This window comes from Mus musculus, chromosome 17 (assembly GCF_000001635.26).
Source record: "Mus musculus strain C57BL/6J chromosome 17, GRCm38.p6 C57BL/6J".
Classification (NCBI taxonomy): Eukaryota; Metazoa; Chordata; class Mammalia; order Rodentia; family Muridae; genus Mus; species Mus musculus.
In genome coordinates, this window is record NC_000083.6 from 37937007 (window position 1) to 37957390 (window position 20384).

Genomic DNA, 20384 nt, shown 5'->3' on the forward strand with positions numbered 1-20384 from the left:
TTCTCAAAGGAGGAACATAAAGTAAATTATGTACATTATTATAAAAATAAGCCATAGACCCAAAGCAACTGTCAACACTCCTGGAGGCCAACACCCTGCTACCTCTGCTCCAAGGTCTCTGAATTCCTCAAATGTACCATGGCGAAATTCTGCTTTTTGATGTTCAGTATCTGACTCAGATTCAGATGGTCATGGCCAGTGGCCCTGGGTTTGTTGGCTGTTACCACAGAATCCACTTTTTTCCCTCCTGCTTGAGCCAGGTGGAGCACAGTAAGCTATTAGAACAGCAAGCCTGAAGCACTTCCATGCTTCTGCTCTATGGCTGCTCTGTGTGTATCCTTTTATATATTAGGAGATGACTGTGAAAAGACTTCACCACATTGGTTATATTCATAGGGTTTCCCTAGAGAATGTGCCCTTTTATGTATTAATAGGTAACTATGTGGTGAAAAGGTTTTATGAAATTGATTACATTTGCTGAGTTTTTCTCCAATATGTATTTTATGTCATTGAAAATGACTGTAACAAACTATAAGAAAGATCCAAAAGACACTTGTTCTAAGTATTGCCTTTTTGTTATCAGCCTCCATTTCATCTCAGGGTAAGTTGAAGTCATCATGTGAGGCTCTAGGGGACATGGAGACTTTCCAAAAACAGAGCAGGCTCCATATTTTTATCTTTTGTTCCACAAAACATAATGACTCTTCCTAACCATGCATTATGTTATTCATGTTTTTTCCTCAAAACATAATGTCTGTTCTAATCAAAAGGACTAATGGATATAATTGGATAGACTATAAAATCTATGCATAGTTGACATAGTTCAGCTACATAAAGAAAGCCTCTATTCCTGAATACTGATTGATGGGAAACTGTAGATATCACTTAGCACAGGCATATCTGATATTCAGGCTATAAAAGTTCTGCAATATTTTGGTTCATGGATAGAAGTATTTGGGTTGCCATTCAGTTCCTAAGTTATATCTATTGCCCCAATCAGTCAGTAGTAGATTGTTTAAAAGAAAATTGTCATTTGTATTGACCTGGTGTTTGAGTAACGCTGAATCTCAGTGGACAACATAACACAAAGGCCTTATGACATTACTTATACTCATAGAATTTCTCTCCAATATAAATATTTTCATGATGATAAAGACTACATAAGTGTGCACAAGCTTCATATTAAAATACATTCAGTGTTTCTTTCTGTTATGAATCCATTCATGTCACTGAAGACGACAATGACATGACTCATAAGGTTTTTCTTTGGTATGTATTCTTTTATATTATAAATAAGTCTGATTTACAAAAGATTTACCAGATTGATTACATACATAGGGTTTCTCTCCGGTATGAGTTCCTTTATGCTCTAAGACTCTGACTTACAAAGTGTTTACCACACTGATTACATCCATAGGGTTGGTCTAAACTATGAGTTCTTTTGTGTATTTGGAGACTATGATGATGTGCAAAAGATTTACCACAATGGTTATTTTCATAATATTTCTCACTGCTATGTATTCTTTTTAAAAATTTTTATTAGGTATTTTCCACACTTACATTTGCAATGTTATGCTAAAAGTCCCCCATACCGTCACCCCTCACTCTCCTACCCGCCCATTCCCACTTCTTGGCACTGGCGTTCCCCTATACTGAGGCATATAAACTTTGCATGACCAATGGGTCTCTCTTTTCACTGATGGCCAACTAGGCCATCTTCTGATACATATGCAGCTAGAGACACGAGCTCCTGGGTTACTGATTAGTTCATATTGTTGTTCCACCTATAGGGTTGCAGATCCCTTTAGCTCCTTGGGTACTTTCTCTAGCTCCTCCATTGGGCCCTATGATCCATCCAATAGCTGACTGTGAGCATCCAATTCTGTCTTTGCTAGGCTCAGGCATACTGTCACAAGAGACAGCTATATCAGGGTCCTTTCAGCAAACTCTTGCTAGTGTATGCAATGGTGTCAGCATTTGGAGGCTGATTATGGAATGGATCCTGGGATCTGGCAGTCTCTAGATGGTCCATCCTTTGGTCTCAGCTCCATAGTTTGTCTCTGTAATTCCTTCCATGTGTGTTTTGTTCCCAATTCTAAGAAGGGGCAAAGTGTCCACACTTTGGTTTCCATTCTTTTTGAGTTTCACAAATTGTTTGACAAATTGTATCTTATATCTTGGGTATTCTAAGTTTCTGGGCTAATATCCACTTATCAGTGAGTACATATCATTTGAGTTCTTTTGTGATTGGGTTACCTCACTCAGGATGATGCCCTCCAGGTCCATCCATTTGCCTAGAAATTTCATAAATTCATTGTTTTTAATAGCTGAGTAGTATTCCATTGTGTAAATGTACCACATTTTCTGTATCCATTCCCCTGTGAGGGTCATCTGGGTTCTTTCCAGCTTCTGGCTATTATAAATAAGGCTGCTATGAACATAGTGGAGCATGTGTCCTTCTTACCGGTTGGGACATCTTCTGGATATATGCCCAGGAGAGGTATTGAGGGATCCTCCGATAGTACTATGTCCAATTTTCTGAGGAACCGCCAGACTGATTTCCAGAGTGGTTGTACAAGCTTGCAATCCCTCCAACAATGGAGGAGTGGTACTCTTTCTCCACATCCACGCCAGCATATGCTGTCACCTGAATTTTTGATCTTAGCCATTCTGACTGGTGTGAGGTGGAATCTCAGGGTTGTTTTGATTTGCATGTCTCTGATGATTAAGGATGCTGAGCATTTTTTCAGGTACTTCTCTGCCATTCGGTATTCCTCAGGTGAGAATTCTTTGTTTAGATCTGAGCCCCATTTTTAATGGGGTTATTTGATTTTCTGGAGTCCACCCTCTTGAGTTCTTTATATATATTGGATATTAGTCCCCTATCTGATTTAAGATAGGTAAAGATCCTTTCCCAATCTGTTGGTGGCCTTTTTGTCTCATTGACGGTGTCTTTTGCATTGCAAAAGCTTTGCAGTTTCATGCGGTCCCATTTGTCAATCCTCGATCTTACAGCACAAGCCATTGCTGTTCTATTCAGGAATTTTTCCCCTGTGCCCATATCTTCGAGGCTTTTCCCTACTTTCTCTATAAGTTTCACTGTCTCTGGTTTTATGTGAAGTTCCTTGATCCACTTAGATTTGACCTTAGTACAAGGAGATAGCAATGGATCGATTTGTATTCTTCTACATGATAACCACCATTTGTGCCAGCACCATTTGTTGAAAATGCTGTCCCTCTTCCACTGGATGGTTTTAGCTCCCTTGTCAAAGATCAAGTGACCATAGGTGTGTGTGTTAATTTCTGGGTCTTCAATTCTATTCCTTTGGTGTATTTGTCTGTCACTAGACCAGTACCATGCAGGTTTTATCACAATTGCTCTGTAGTAAAGCTTTAGGTAGGGCATGGTGATTCCACCAGAGGTTCTTTTATCCTTGAGAAGAGTTTTTGCTGTCCTATGTTTTTTGTTATTCCAGATTGCTCTTTCTAATTTGTTGAAGAATTGAGTTGGAATTTTGATGGGGATTGCATTGAATCTGTAGATTGCTTTTTACAAGATATCCGTTTTTACAATGTTGATCCTGCCAATCCATGAGCATGGGAGATCTCTTTCTCTTAAAAAGTGAAAGGAAATCCACTGTCTTACTTATAGCAGTGAGATTCCTGTAGGTTTCCTGCATCAGGTCTCTGTATAGACCCTTCTATGAAGGATCCAGTAAAGCCCATTCTTCCAGAGGGAAGTTCACACACTCATCATTATAGGTTACTGTATTCTAAAATGTCACATACATGTGTTCAACATAAAGTATGATTCCAACATCAGTTTAAATGTATGCCTCTATGAAAATGCGCTTGTCTAATTTTTTGGTGCTTCCATCAATGATTTCTTGACCCAGAAATACTAAAGTGATCACCAAATTATTTCTGAAGGAAAAGGAATAATGAGTTTCATCTTTGTCATTTCTGTGGCATTTGAATAGGATAGAGCTTTGCAAGAGAAATGCAATTTAAAACACACACATACACACACACACACACAGAGAGAGAGAGAGAGAGAGAGAGAGAGAGAGAGAGAGAGAGAGAGAAGAGAACTACTGAACACACATCAGAGATATGGTATGAACAACTGTAAACTAGGAAACCTGGTGGGCAAGTTTGGAATATTGGCTCATGCCTTTAATCCCAGAATTCAGGAGGTAGAGGAAGATGTTATCTCATTAAGTTGGATGCTAGTGTGGTCTATGCAATAAGTTCTATAACAACCAGAGGAATATAATAAGACCCTAACTCCAACACAAAAAACAATCAAATGAATAAAAATGATAGAAAAAAGTTGGAGGTCTTTACTGAAGATCCTACAAAGAATTATACATTCACTTCAGTTCATAATAAACACACATTCCAGTTATTATAATTATAAGCTGTAAGCCTAGATTGGGCAGATAAATAGTACAGTACCTTATTCACCAGCTATAAGACCCTTGCTACTCATGGTTTCTCCTGGCCACGTGGTTCTGTTCCATCATGGCTTCTTCCTTCTCTTCAGTCCTCTCTCCTTCCCCTCTGTTTTTTCGTCATCTCTCTACCTGCCCCAACTCTCAAACCTCCAGTCCCAATTTTCCCCTTCACTGTGCAATCACAGGCTCTGGCCTTTATTGACAAGTTAAAATAGGGACAAGGTTCACATGAGATCACCTAAATATGTGATGGACTCCTAATCGGGGTAACATCTTTTGAGGAAACAGAATTAAAATCAGAATACAAACACCATCAAGACAACCCACAAAAGAAAACTGAACAATAAGTTTATAAGAAAAAAGAAAAAAGAATGAGTAGAACTAGGCCCATCATAGGGGCAGTGCTTGGATTACTGAATTGCCCTTCTAGAAAGAGCGGAACATATTGATTTGACCCCTGGCTTTGCCTGCCTGAGGAATTTAAGGAAGATGCTTTTAGAGATAGAATTTGGGCTTTTGAAGGAGCCCCAAGGGAAGCTGCAAGACTAATTAAGATAGCATTTTTTTTTAATTTGAAAAGTGGGCTGGAGAGATGGCTCAGTGGTTAAGAGCACGGATTGCCCTTCCTGAGGTCCTGAGCTCAAATCCCAGCAACCTCATGGCGGCTCACAACCATCTGTGTTGAGATCTGATGCCCTCTTCTGGGTGTCTGAGGACAGCTACAGTGTACTTACATATCATAAATAGACCTTAAATGAATAAATAAATAAATGAATAAAATGTCAAAACTGTTCTCTAAGGAATTTATTTCCTTAAACTTAAATATTTCTATGATTTTTGTATCTTTAGCTTCCCTTGTTTTTTATTCTTTCAATTCAATACCTTATCATTTAGGCTCTTAGGACCTTTAGCTTCTATCTTGTGCTGCATTTGCCCTGCCCCAGCTTTTCAGCTAGCTCACGGTTTCTGCCTCAGACTTTTGCCAGCTTTGGACTTCTCCTACTTGCAGTGCTCCTGTGCAGTTTTATACATTCATTCCCAGGCATCAGCCTGTAGTTTCTCTCCCATGTGCTCTGACATCCTTGGTTGGGTCACTTCCCCTCACCAGACAGTCCACTGGATCCACTCAGTGGATCCAGACTAGGTTGCTCTTCTTCTTTGTCCACTTCAGTACAAGCAGTCTTTTCTTCCAAGTAGAGTGCTGACTTTCCAGAGCAGATTGTAGCTCTTAGGAGAACAGCACCCTGAGTTTAAGTCACCGGGTACAATAGTGCAAAGTCTTCCTAGCTGTCTATCTGGTCCCAAGCAGTGTAGAATCAAAAGTACATTTTATTTTGACAGGCCTTTGCCTCTCTACCTGGTAACTTGTCTCAGATACTTTGGTTATATGCCCAATGTGTCATGTGGCAAATATAGTACAATGGTTCCTCAATGCATACCCAACTCTTCCACAAGACTTCCTGAGCTTGGTCTAATATATGGCTGTGGGTCTCTGCATGTGTTTCTATCAGCTGCTGGGTGGAGCCCCTTAGAGGACAGTTATACTATACTCCTGTCTGTGAATCCAGGCCAAAAGATACAAACATAGCCAAGTATCCAAGTAGGAAAGGCAGGAAGTAAGAAGGCAGGCCTGGAAGTGGTCCCAATTGATCCTTGGAGGACTGCTTGGCATATTCCTCAGCAAACTGGCAGGTGTTGCTACTGCACTTATTTATACCCTTCCCACACAGGGCACCTGTGTATCCAGGTCAGCAGTGACAAATATAGCTGTCAACAGTGTCTTCATTTGATATCATTGTGACAAAGCTTTGACCAACAAAGAAGCATCAACATCACATAGAGGGTCCCTGTGAATCTATATACCTGTGTACTCACAGTAGTAGTTGTTTCTTCCATCCACACATAGACCCCCATGGATACATGTGTGAAGCTCCAGCTAAACTTCACCAATTGTCCCACATAATTTTACTTCTGACTAAAAAGACAGATCCACATGGCTGAAGATGCCAGGTTCTGCTGTTTGCTGGGGCTGGAACATGCCCCCTTGTTCTATTATATTATTGCCAGTTTTCTGTTTGCTAACTGTTTCACTGCTTAAGCTTGGCTGTCTTGTACCTTTCTCTGTAGATCAAACTTGAACTCAGAGATCTACATGTCTCTGTCTCCTGATTCTGGGATTAAAAATATGAACCATCACACCTGCACCTAAGCTTTTCTATAAATGGAAGAAGTGCTGTCCCAGACTGGCCAAGACCTTGAAGATCTTCTTCCCTGTGTCTCCTAGGACTAAAAGGATGTACCGCCATGCCTGAGCCTAAGAGTTTAATGGCCAATATTCCTCAAGGTCTGAATCAAAAGCCTGTGTCTTCCTGCTTCAAAATCTGGATCAGAGGTTAACCCTCAATTTCTAGATTATAATTCATTCCAGATTAAAAGTCCAAATGAAAACAATAGCCAAGCCACAATAAGGCTTAGATACAACTATCCCTTCTTTAACCAGGAAAGCATTTATTTAGCTGTGTGGGGTCTTAACCAAAGGTCACCACTCCCCTAATTCAATTTAATTTCCTAGAAAACATGATTTACTTCACTCTGCTTCCTGGTACCCATTTGCCTTGTGAACTGTACAGTTTGTATCTTTCTTTTCTATACTTTTACCTGGCATTAAAATGATCTTCATAAAATGATCATTAGTAACCACCGAACTGGCATTATACTAGGCAGTTTTAAGACTTCCTTTCTCAAAGCAATAATCTAAATCTCTTCATCTTAGACTTAGACTCTTCAGACAATAGCAGAACAGCCACATTCTTCAAAATTTCACAATAAACATCTCTAGGCCACATACTAAAGTCTTCTTCTCTGAAACCTCTTGAGCTAGGTCTTCATACTTGAAAAGTGACTCAGGAATGCTATCTTCCATGCTTCTACTACTATGGCCCATTAAGCTCCAATTGAAGCATTCCACTGTTTTACATAAGCTTCACATCCATATTCCTCCAATCTAAAGCTTAGTCAGGCCTATCACTGTAATACCCAACTCCTCGTGCTAATACTGTCCTGGGTTTCATTGCTGCAGAGACATTCCCTGACTACAACAACTCTTGTAAATGACAACATATAAATGAGGCTTGCCTACAGATTCAGCCGATCAGTCCATTACCATTATTGCTGGAAGCATGACAACATCCACTCAGACAATGCCACACACCTGCCCAGTCAGCCTCTCTCAATCCCTGTGGAATCAGGTTTTGGACAGATGGGCAATGAGTCAGCAAGCATTGACAAACAGATGCAGACACAAGGGAGAGCTGAATCTGAATGTAATGTTTCACAAAGTGAACATCAGTCTTATATAATACAGAAAACAAAGGTTTAGGGTGTCACAGCAGGAAAAATACATTGAAGTATCTGACACAAAACAGAGATATGACTTTAAAGGACTGACAGGAACCAGGTAATGTTTACAGTAAGATAAAACAGCCCTGCCTAGAGTCAGCTAATGACAGGTAAGGATTTTACACCCTAGTCACAATTTGTGCTACTCCGTTGAGCCTTGTAAAAGCTAGCACCAGGGGCTTCTACTCTAGCAGACCTTATCATGAATAATGCAATACCACCACCACCACCCATTTCCTAGGCCTGGGTAAATTCTTGCATATGAGAGTAACTTGCCTGTTCTTTTAAGTATCTGTAGGGAATCTCCATTTGTCAGAAGAATTCACCAACTTTCTTCTAATATGCAACGTAGTTTGCTATACCTGGCTGTAATGAAGATTCTAAGTATACTTTGCTAAGCTTGCCCTGAGATTTCTAACTCTTATCCAGTAAAATACTGTAAGAAAGCATGCAAGAACCTCCACAATATTCCAGGGACAAATCTGGGACATTCTAGCTATGGGAATGCCAAGGTTCCAGGAAGCTAAGTTTCCTTGAAACTCTGCCTTGTGACTGCTTCCAGGCTCTTACACCTGCCAAGCGAGTCACTAGTGGAGTGAATGTAGCAAGACAAAAACCTGGAGGAGCTGAAACTTCTATCTCTTGCTCAGAAGGCAGCTAAAAGACTGACTTCCAGGAAGCTAGGAAGAAGGTTTCAAAGCCCACCACCACATTGATACATTTCATACAACAAAGCCACACAGACTCCAACAAGGCCACACCTACTCCAACGAAACAACTCCTAATATTACCACTCCCTAAGCAAATTAAATTCAACAAACCCCAGCATTGGTTCTAGGTCATGGGATGGATCTCAATAGCATTCATTTGTTGTGTCCGGCCAGCAGACCACAACCTGGGTTCTAGCCTGGAAAGGCATTTTGGAAACCTGGAAGAGAAGAGGGGCTAGGTGGCGAGAGAAAAGAATGTAGCCAAGACAGTTACTCTGATCAAGGCTCAAATTTTATTGTTGCGACACTAGTTATGAAGGAAGGGGGAGGGGACCCGATTCCCGCCGAATAATCTCTGGTCCAGTAGAAAGGTGCACGTGTGTGGCTCTGCAGGTTCCAGCAGTGGGCGTGGCAGAACGAATGAGCAGGAAGCTCCACCCCGAGCAAGCAGGTTTCAGGCTGGGGGAGGGGAGACTACATTCATTGGGTGGGCATTTTTTCCATCCCTGCATATCTTGTACACAGGACTCAATTTGGGTCGAAGGTTTGCTGGGTAGATTGCTGTCCTTATTTTTCTTACTGGAAGTCTAACTTGTCTACATGAATTGGTCACTTCAGCATCCATATCTCCCATCTCTAGGAGTCTCAGCTAGATTTACCTCAATAGGCCCACAGAAGCCTCCCTGATCCTAAGTGTCTGGTACGTCCTCCTGATTACCCCCTACTTACTACTGATTTTCATTCTCTCTCCTCTGCTTTCTCTACATCTGATACAGACCCCATTCTGCTTCCCTACCCATCTCCTTTCCCAACCAGTTCCCTCCCTCCACCTCCAATATCTATTTTATTTCCCTTCTTAGAAAAATTCAACCATGTTCCCTTGGACTTTCCTTTTTATTTGGGTTAGTTTGGGGATGTGTGTCTTTTTATTATAGTGTGGTTAACCTGTATTTTATGACTAATATGCATGAATAAGTGAATACATAACATGCATGAAGTCCTTTTGGGTTTCAGACACTGTGGGAAACTGTGCGCAATCGCCATTACAAGATGGCGCTGGCTTCCACAGTGCCTAACTAGTAAACAAGCAATGTGTGCAGGTGCTGGAGTAAATTCGTGCCAAGTCACTGCCCATCCCGGGGTGTAGGAGTGGGGTGATGAGTGAGCAGCTAATCAGGAGCTGACACGTCACACAGAGGGGTATTTAAGCAGCTCCATTTTCCCGGTTCGGGGTCTTCCTAAGCAATAAAGCTTTGCCGTAGAATGATCTGGTTGTCCGAGTGTGTTTTGCTGGTGAAACGTTACAAGGACAAGACACCTCTATGAGGATTATATTTTCTTCTTCCATTCATTTGCCTGAAAAATCATGATATCTGTGTTTTTAAATAGCTGAATATTATTTCATTTTGTAAATGAACTATGTATATACATCCATTCTTTGGTTGAGAGACATCTAGTTTTGGTTTTTGTTGTTGTTTGTTTGTTTGTTTCTGTTTCTGGATATAATGAATAAAACAACTACGTTTACACTGAGGTGTTTGATTCAAATAGATTTGCCTTTTTTGCAGGTTAATAAATATGGTTTTCACCATTGTTGCTTTTCACCACTTGTTGCAGCCATGGTCAATTCTACCATGTTCTTAGACATTACTGCCAATGAATAGCCCTTGGGCCTTGTCTTTTTTGAGCTGTTTGCAGACAAATTTCCAAAGACAACAGAAAACTTTTGTGCTCTGAGCACTGGAGAGAAAGGATTTGGCTATAAGGGTTCCTCCTTTCACAGAATTATTCCAGGATTCATGTTCCAGGATGGAGAATTTATGTGCCATAATGGCACTGGCAGCAGGTTCATCTATGGAGAGAAATTTGAGGATGAGAACTTCATCCTGAAGCATACAGGTCCTGGCATCTTGTCCATGGCAAATGCTGGACCAAACAGAAAAGATTCCCAGTTTCTTATCTGCATTGCCAAGACTGAATGTTTGGATGGCAAGCATGTGGTCTTTGAGAAAGTGAAAAAAGCATGAACATTGTGGAAGCCATGGAACATTTTTGGTCCAGGAATGGCAAGACCAGCAAGAAGATCACCATTTCCAACTGTGGACAACACTGATTTCTTTTGACTTGGGGGCTCTTTACCCATCAAACCATTCCTTCTGTAGCTCAGGAGAGCACCCTTACCCCATGTGCTCAAAATTTCCTGTAACCTCTGTTCTTACTGAAGTTCTTTGGGTTCCATATTTTCCTCATTCCCCTTCAAGTCTTGCTGGATTGCAAAGTTAAGTTTATGATTATGAATAAAAAGTAAATAAGAAAAAAATATATATACGGTTTTATTTGCATTTTACTTGCAGACATCCAGCTAGACCAGCATCAATTTTTGAAGATGGTCTTCTTTTTCCATTTTATTGTTTTGTCTTCTTTCTAAAAAATTATGTGTTGGTAGGTATGAGGGTGTAAAGTTAATACCATGGATATTGTATGGATGGACCATCTCTCAAGTAAATAGCCTTTTGCCTATGGCTTAGTCAGGAAGTGAAAGGTGGGACATCCTGGAGGCAGAAAGAATTCTGGGAGAGAGCCATGCAAGAGATTGGCCTAGAATGTATGAGGAGGTGAACATATGGTACCTGAGCACTGTAAATCAGCCAAGTGGCAAAATGTAGGTTAAAATAAATGGTCTATTTCAGTTATGATTATAGTCAGCATGGAGGTTAGCCATAGGACCAAGATATTTATAATATATATTTGAGTCTGAATCTTATCTCTGGGAGCTTGTGGATGAGAGGCAATCCAAACCATAACTTCTATATGTAGGTTTATTTCTGAATCTTTGATTTGATTCTATTGATCGCTTTTGTTTGTTTGTTTGTTTCTATGGCAAATCCATGCAGTTTTTATTACCATTGCCCTATTCTACAGCTTGAAGTCAGGGATAGTTGAAGTCAGGGATAGTTGAAATCAGGGATAGTGATACTTCTAGATGTTTTTTTTATTGTTAAGGATTACTTTATTTATCCTAGGGTTTTTGTTTTTCCCTAATTACTTGAGAATTGTTCTTTCAAGATCTGTAAACAATTGTGTTGGATTTTTTGATGGCAATTGCCTTGAATCTAAATTGCTTTTGTTAAGATGGCCATTTTCACTAGTGCATGCCTCTTCTGTCCCTGGTTAGAGCAGTCTTCCTGTGTCCCTGCTTAGGGAGATCTCCAGGGAAATATGCAGGGTGTAGGGTTGGGGGGCAGACAATCTGCTAATACATGGCTTCAGGTGTAGGTGCAGACCAGAAAGGTAATGGGGTTCTGTGTCACTGGATAGGGCAGACCTTCTAGGAGAAAGGCAGGATGTACGGTCCAGGATTAAGAACACAAATTTGTCATGGTACAGGTGAATGTGCAGACCCAAGGGACAATGGGGTTATGGTAGAGCTGGATTGATCCTTCATCTACTGGGCACTTTTGGGGTGTGGTTCCTTGTGTCATATTATCCTGTCTTAAAATGCATATTTATGAATATGAAGCCATTATACAGCTTCCAGGATAAAAGTCAGTTCCATAATTTAGGTGCAGAGACTCAGAACTGTAAATGTTTTACAACAAAACAACAACATTCAGTCCCAAGTAATGTGACAGCTTGAGAAAGTCAGAGATGTGTGACACAGAAACACGATATGAATTAGATCCTACAATTATGCATGCAATTATTTCTCTCTATCCATACATTTATGTTTAAAATATGACAATTGGGGCTGGGCATGGTGGCACATGCCTTTAATCCCAGCACTCGGAAGGCAAAGGTAGGTGGATTTCTAAGTTCAAGGCCAGCCTGGTCTACAAAGTGAGTTCCAGGACAGCCAGGGCTATACAGAGAAACCCTGTCTCAAAAAAAAAAAAAAAGGCAATTGGTTTCTGTTTATTTAAAATGTTATAAAATCACCTTTTTTATTCTTCTACTCTAACCACCCTACCATATTCCAAAGGATAATTTAGATTTAATACTCTAATTTTTCTTTTATAATTATCTGTATCTGTCTTCAGTGGCAGTGTTTCCCGCAGTTTTCTTTAAGTGCTTTTATTACATTTGTATTATTTTTGGTCTTTTATTGTTAACATATAACAATAACATAACATAGACTTCTTTGTGAATTTTCAGTGCCCATGATAAAAGATAAAAATGAACATATTCAGTTATAGAATCAATAACTTTATTTTCCTTCTACCAGACAGGAAAAAGTTTACACTGGCTAGAAGCAGAGCTACAAGTTCTCCAAGGTGGACAACTGAGAAAACAGATGATAAGTGAGCCTTAGCTTACTTAAGTGTATCTCTCTACTTATAATTATTAAATGTAGGAGGACTTTCACATTTTTTTCCACCACAAATTGCCAAGATTCTTGTTGTTTTAAGGAAAGTCTTATTTGTTTTGCATTTTTCTGCCTTATAAAATTACAGTTTCATATGTGGCATTTAAACTCAATTTATCTGTCTGTTTTGATCTGATCTGTCAGAGCCTAACAGTGTCTGTACTGCATGGTCTTTGTCATTCGCCTTGACTTACACATAAGTTCTATCATCTCATCCACAACTCTCTTAACGTTAAAATATTATCTCAAGGTATTTTGATAGTTTTCTACTTAGATTAAAAACCTGCTAAGTCTTCAGCTCCTGCTATTTTTAACTATTATTTTACTACACCACCTTAAGATGGCTCAAACTTTATTTATTAGATAGCCACTTCCCTTTGTTTCTCTCTGTGTCTGTGTCTGTGTCTGTGTCTGTGTCTGTGTCTGTGTCTGTGTCTGTGTCTGTGTCTGTGTCTGTGTCTGTGTCTGTGTCTGTGTCTGTGTCTGTGTCTGTCTGTGTCTCTGTCTCTGTCTCTGTCTGTCTGTGTCTGTCTGTCTCTGTCTGTCTGTCTGTCTCTGTCTGTCTGTCTCTGTCTCTATCTCTCTCTTTCTGAGACACATACACACATACATATGGGCATGATTTACATTATTATAGGTGGGAAGGCAGAAGATAAAAAGTATTGAGTGTGTTTATATATACAAGACCTCACTAATAACTTAGTTATGGGTTTTAATGCTCTATAAACCTGTAGATGTGTGACAGGTGATGAATGTTTAGCTAGATAATTTCTCCTAATGGATATTCATGGAAACATTCTCTGTTCTAAACTCCTTATTCGAATTATGGTTTTAATTCACATGTAAATTTGTGAATAACTTTTTACTATGTGATCATGTTTTATGAAAGATGTGCAAGTGCTTAAGACAAAGAGATCATCATCACCATCACCATTACCATCTTCATCATCATCTCATTTCATTGTTCATTCCCCTGTTTTCTTAGAGAGTTTTCATAGGAAACTTTTTACAACTTAGAAATAAATGGTAAATTAACTTTTCAAAGTGTCCCCTTTGCTTTCTTAGGACTTCAACTAGCAGGCTGAAATTTAGAGCCTAACAATTGCTGTGGAGATATAATGAAGGCTGCATTACTTATTTCCCCTCTGTTAGGCTAGAGGTGTTAATATCCTAAGCCAGGGACTTTTAACCCTCAGAATGAACAAGAAAGAGTTTAGGACTTTTTAGCAGTTATGATCATTACTATATAGACCAGGTTGGCCTAAAATCATTGCACAGATCTTCTGGCCTTTTCCTCCTGATTACTTGGATTATTATAAAAATGACTTACTAGTAAGTAAAAATAATAGTAAATGATACAAATTAAATATCAGAGGCTTGTGTATATATTAATTACATTGAATGTTTTGCACCCAAGAGAACTATAGAAAATATTTTAGGGGCTGGTGAGATGGCTCAGTGGGTAAGAGCACCCAACTGCTCTTCCGAAGGTCCGGAGTTCAAATCCCAGCAACCACATGGTGGCTCCCAACCATCCGTAATGAGATCTGACTACCTCTTCTGGAGTGTCTGAAGACAGCTACAGTGTACTTACATATAATCAATAAATCTTAAAAAAAAAAAAAAAGAAAATACTTTATATAAATATGCATAGAAATTACATACTTGCTCACGCTATTCCTTAAAATTTGTATATGGAAAGATAGAAAGTAACATGAACCTTTGAAATCAGTGATAACTATTAACATTATGACCCATTTGGTGAACTGAGTAACCAGTAACTCTAATGATCCTTCATACTCATTATTATTATGATATTCCCATAAAAATATTTGCAAAACCCATGTTAGTATTACTGGTAAATTCACATATGTACCAGTGTGGATGGACTGGAAGAGTTAGGAAGAACTGCATCTATATTACTAGATTATAATCATATATTTTTACTAACTTGAAAAGAATAAGTAAATTTAATGAAAGATGGTTCAAAGAATCACATCAAAACTTGCTAAGCAATAGGTTTATAATATATATTTTCTAGAAAATATCCTGTTACTCTTCACATTATGTATCTAACATATTCAATATACTAAAAACACACTTTTGTATCCAGTGTTAGCAGGCACTAAAAACAGAACAAACATAAATTTTCCCAACTAATTCTTCACTTAACAATAACTTCTTTACAGCTTCTTTCAAGGACTTATTTCTCAGACTATAGATAAAGGGGTTGAGAGTTGGGGGTAATACTGTGTAAAAGATAGAGAGCATGAGGTCTGAAGCAGTTGGTGAGTCTGAGGTTGGCTTTAGATAGGCACAACTGCCTGTTGAGAGAAAAAATGAAACAACGAAAAGATGGGGCAGGCAGGTGGAGAAGACCTTAGATCTGCCTTCAGCAGAGGGCATCCTGAGAACTGTAGAGAATATCTGGCCATAGGAGAAAGCAATCCCCATAAAGCAGGCAAAGGCCATTACAGCCATGAAAATAGACACTTCCAGTACTCCAAAGTCATCATTAGAGCAGGAGAGCTTGAGCAATTGCGGGATATCACAGAAGAACTGGTGAATAATTTTGTCCCCACAGAATCTGATAGAGAGTGTACTTGCTGTGAATAATGTTCCTGAGATACCTCCACTTAGCCACACAGCTGCCACAGCCCAAGTGCACTTTCTGGGACTCATTATGACCTCATAGTGCAGTGGGAGGCAGATGGCCACATAGCGGTCATAAGACATCACTGTGAGAGTGCCCAGCTCTCCCCAGGCAAAAGATGCAAAGAAAAAAATCTGAAGCATGCACTGTGCATATGAAATGTAGCCACTTCGTGCCAGGGAACTGTCAACATACTGGGGAATTGTGACAGAGAGGGATGAGAGGTCCAGAATGGAAAGGTGCTTCAGAAAGTAATACATTGGAGACTGGAGCTGTGGATCCAGTGTTGTGATGGTGATAATAATGAAGTTCCCTGCTGAGCCCAATAGGTATGTCACCAAGAAGAGCAAAGCCTGTAAGATCTGCAGCTCATGGTTGTCAGAGAACCCCACGAGGAGGAATCCACTCATTGTTGTCATGTTTCTTGCAGTCATTTTGCAAATAAATTTGTGGTAACAGCTAGAAAATAAAAAAATGTTTATGAAATATAATAATATGTAATGTGTATATATAATATATTGTATATATATATATATATATATATATATATATAAAACAAGCTATACATAAATGCTCTATTTTCTCTATTCCAGATAATGTTTAAGGAATTGCAGTTCATCAAGCTAGAAATCTTGATAAATATATCTGCAATAGCGAAAATCTACAGGATAAAACAGTGCTTCTGTGATGAAGTTTAGACTTTTTGATACTTAAGCAGTAGTTAGAGATGAGTACAAATGTCAAACTTGCAATATTGTTGTGCTTCCTCTAAAAACATTTCAATTTCCACCAGAAATACCTATGAATTTCAAGTCACAATAGAAATATAATTATGAGACATTGGTTAAAGTTTTCTGTACTTACATTTTGTGGCTTCTGTATTATATTTTGTGTACCTCTGTATTACATTTGCTGTACTTCTGTATTGTAGCAGATGGTCTAGTTGTAGACAGGTAATACACTTTTCCTTCCTAGCAGGCCATGTACTCATTACCATAGAAACTACAAACAGTTGTGCTAAGAGCCTATTCAAATGGAGAATCCTACTACTTTTCCATTTTTTTAATGTAAAACCAAGCCCAGAGACTTGAACATTCACAGCAAGTACTCAAACTTTATTTCTATTTTTAAATGTTCATTTTTTATTTTAGTATGAAAGAGAACTACTTTTGCATAGAAAGCATGTGTCATTTTCCAATTTGGTGTCTAACTTGATGGCCTGGTGCACAGTAGGTATCTAGAAACAAAACACAACAAAGCATAAAAAAAAACCCTGCTTTTGAATTGTGTGTGTGTGTGTGTGTGTGTGTGTGTGTTGAGGGGTGCATAATATGCAGGCTTGTTTCTGAGTAAATAATCGTGTAGCACTCGTTTTTGTGAGATCCATAAATGTTGAGATTATAACAGTTCCTCCCTGTTGTTGGGAGCCGCGCCCACATTCGCCGTTACAAGATGGCGCTGACAGCTGTGTTCTAAGTGGTAAACAAATAATCTGCGCATGTGCCAAGGGTATCTTATGACTACTTGTGCTCTGCCTTCCCCGTGACGTCAACTCGGCCGATGGGCTGCAGCCAATCAGGGAGTGACACGTCCGAGGCGAAGGAGAATGCTCCTTAAGAGGGACGGGGTTTCGTTTTCTCTCTCTCTTGCTTCTTGCTCTCTTGCTTCTTACACTCTTGCTCCTGAAGATGTAAGAAATAAAGCTTTGCCGCAGAAGATTCTGGTCTGTGGTGTTCTTCCTGGCCGGTCGTGAGAACGCGTCTAATAACAATTGGTGCCGAATTCCGGGACGAGAAAAAACTCGGGACTGGCGACTGGCGCAAGGAAGATCCCTCATTCCAGAACCAGAACTGCGGGTCGCGGTAATAAAGGTTCCCGTAAAGCAGACTGTTAAGAAGGATTCAACTGTATGAATTCAGAACTTTTCAGCTGGGGAACGAGAGTACCAGTGAGTACAGCTTTACGAGGTAAGTCTGATCTTGAACTTTCTAACGAAATTCAAGACAGTCTATCAGAAGTAAAGTGGAAAATGTTTGGCCTTGAATTTTTTCTAGTGTTAGAAGCCCTTTTGTTCCTTTTCACATGTTATCAAGTGGTTAAGGCAGGGCGGATTCTAGATGAAATTCAGGACAAGCTATCAGAAGTAAAGTGGGGAGAGAGAGTAGGAACAAAGAGGAAATATGGTACACAAAATAAGTATACAGGCCTTTCCAAGGGTCTTGAACCCGAGGAAAAGTTAAGGTTAGGTAGGAATACCTGGAGAGAGATTAGAAGAAAAAGAGGAAAAAGGGAAAAGAAGAAAGATCAATTAGCGGAGGTCTCTAGGAAAAGGAGCCTGTGCTCATCGCTGGATGGGCTCGGGAAGCCAGCTCTTAGTAGCTCTGAAGCAGGTGAAGAATCCTCCTCTGAGGAAACAGACTGGGAGGAAGAAGCAGCCCATTACCAGCCAGCTAATTGGTCAAGAAAAAAGCCAAAAGCGGCTGGCGAAGGCCAGTTTGCTGATTGGCCTCAGGGCAGTCGGCTTCAAGGTCCGCCCTATGCGGAGTCCCCGCCCTGCGTAGTGCGTCAGCAATGCGCAGAGAGGCAGTGCGCAGACTCATTCATTCCCAGAGAGGAACAAAGGAAAATACAACAGGCATTTCCGGTCTTTGAAGGAGCCGAGGGTGGGCGTGTCCACGCTCCGGTAGAATACTTACAAATTAAAGAAATTGCCGAGTCGGTTCGTAAATACGGAACCAATGCTAATTTTACCTTGGTGCAGTTAGACAGGCTCGCTGGCATGGCACTAACTCCTGCTGACTGGCAAACGGTTGTAAAAGCCGCTCTCCCTAGTATGGGCAAATATATGGAATGGAGAGCGCTTTGGCACGAAGCTGCACAAGCGCAGGCCCGAGCAAACGCAGCTGCTTTGACTCCAGAGCAGAGAGATTGGACTTTTGACTTGTTAACGGGTCAGGGAGCTTATTCTGCTGATCAGACAAACTACCATTGGGGAGCTTATGCCCAGATTTCTTCCACGGCTATTAGGGCCTGGAAGGCGCTCTCTCGAGCAGGTGAAACCACTGGGCAGTTAACAAAGATAATCCAGGGACCTCAGGAATCCTTCTCAGATTTTGTGGCCAGAATGACAGAGGCAGCAGAGCGTATTTTTGGAGAGTCAGAGCAAGCTGCGCCTCTGATAGAACAGCTAATCTATGAGCAAGCCACAAAGGAGTGCCGAGCGGCCATAGCCCCAAGAAAGAACAAAGGCTTACAAGACTGGCTCAGGGTCTGTCGAGAGCTTGGGGGACCTCTCACCAATGCAGGCTTAGCGGCCGCCATCCTCCAATCTCAGAACCGCTCCATGAGCAGAAATGATCAGAGGACATGTTTTAATTGCGGAAAGCCTGGGCATTTTAAGAAAGATTGCAGAGCTCCAGATAAACAGGGAGGGACTCTCACTCTTTGCTCTAAGTGTGGCAAGGGTTATCATAGAGCTGACCAGTGTCGCTCTGTGAGGGATATAAAGGGCAGAGTCCTTCCCCCACCTGATAGTCAATCAACTGATGTGCCAAAAAACGGGTCATCGGGCCCTCGGTCCCAGGGCCCTCAAAGATATGGGAACCGGTTTGTCAGGACCCAGGAAGCAGTCAGAGAGGCGACCCAGGAAGACCCACAAGGGTGGACCTGCGTGCCGCCTCCGACTTCCTATTAATGCCTCAAATGAGTATTCAGCCGGTGCCAGTGGAGCCTATACCATCCTTGCCCCCGGGAACCATGGGCCTTATTCTCGGCCGGGGTTCACTCACCTTGCAGGGCTTAGTAGTCCACCCTGGAGTTATGGATTGTCAACATTCCCCTGAAATACAGGTCCTGTGCTCAAGCCCTAAAGGCGTTTTTTCTATTAGTAAAGGAGATAGGATAGCTCAGCTGCTGCTCCTCCCTGATAATACCAGGGAGAAATCTGCAGGACCTGAGATGAAGAAAATGGGCTCCTCAGGAAATGATTCTGCCTATTTGGTTGTATCTTTAAATGATAGACCTAAGCTCCGCCTTAAGATTAATGGAAAAGAGTTTGAAGGCATCCTTGATACCGGAGCAGATAAAAGTATAATTTCTACACATTGGTGGCCCAAAGCATGGCCCACCACAGAGTCATCTCATTCATTACAGGGCCTAGGTTATCAATCATGTCCCACTATAAGCTCCGTTGCCTTGACGTGGGAATCCTCTGAAGGACAGCAAGGGAAATTCATACCTTATGTGCTCCCACTCCCGGTTAACCTCTGGGGAAGGGATATTATGCAGCATTTGGGCCTTATTTTGTCCAATGAAAACGCCCCATCAGGAGGGTATTCAGCTAAAGCAAAAAATATCATGGCAAAGATGGGTTATAAAGAAGGAAAAGGGTTAGGACATCAAGAACAGGGAAGGATAGAGCCCATCTCACCTAATGGAAACCAAGACAGACAGGGTCTGGGTTTTCCTTAGCGGCCATTGGGGCAGCACGACCCATACCATGGAAAACAGGGGACCCAGTGTGGGTTCCTCAATGGCACCTATCCTCTGAAAAACTAGAAGCTGTGATTCAACTGGTAGAGGAACAATTAAAATTAGGCCATATTGAACCCTCTACCTCACCTTGGAATACTCCAATTTTTGTAATTAAGAAAAAGTCAGGAAAGTGGAGACTGCTCCATGACCTCAGAGCCATTAATGAGCAAATGAACTTATTTGGCCCAGTACAGAGGGGTCTCCCTGTACTTTCCGCCTTACCACGTGGCTGGAATTTAATTATTATAGATATTAAAGATTGTTTCTTT

General features: G+C 40.7%; 1 protein-coding gene and 1 pseudogene across 1 annotated transcript; one reads left to right on the top strand and one right to left on the bottom strand.

Annotated features, from left to right (window-relative positions):
* On the top strand, positions 10149-10881 carry Gm5967 (predicted gene 5967; annotated as a pseudogene).
* Positions 15045-16016, bottom strand: Olfr761 (olfactory receptor 761). Its single transcript, NM_001011829.1, has one exon. It carries the CDS (start codon positions 16014-16016, stop codon positions 15045-15047), a length of 972 nt encoding a protein of 323 aa, NP_001011829.1.
* Between the last annotated feature and the right edge of the window lie 4368 nt (positions 16017-20384).

Excerpts from the sequence above, each read along its gene's own strand:
- Olfr761 (NM_001011829.1), bottom strand. The coding sequence starts at position 16,016 with ATGACTGCAAGAAACATGACAACAATGAGTGGATTCCTCCTCGTGGGG.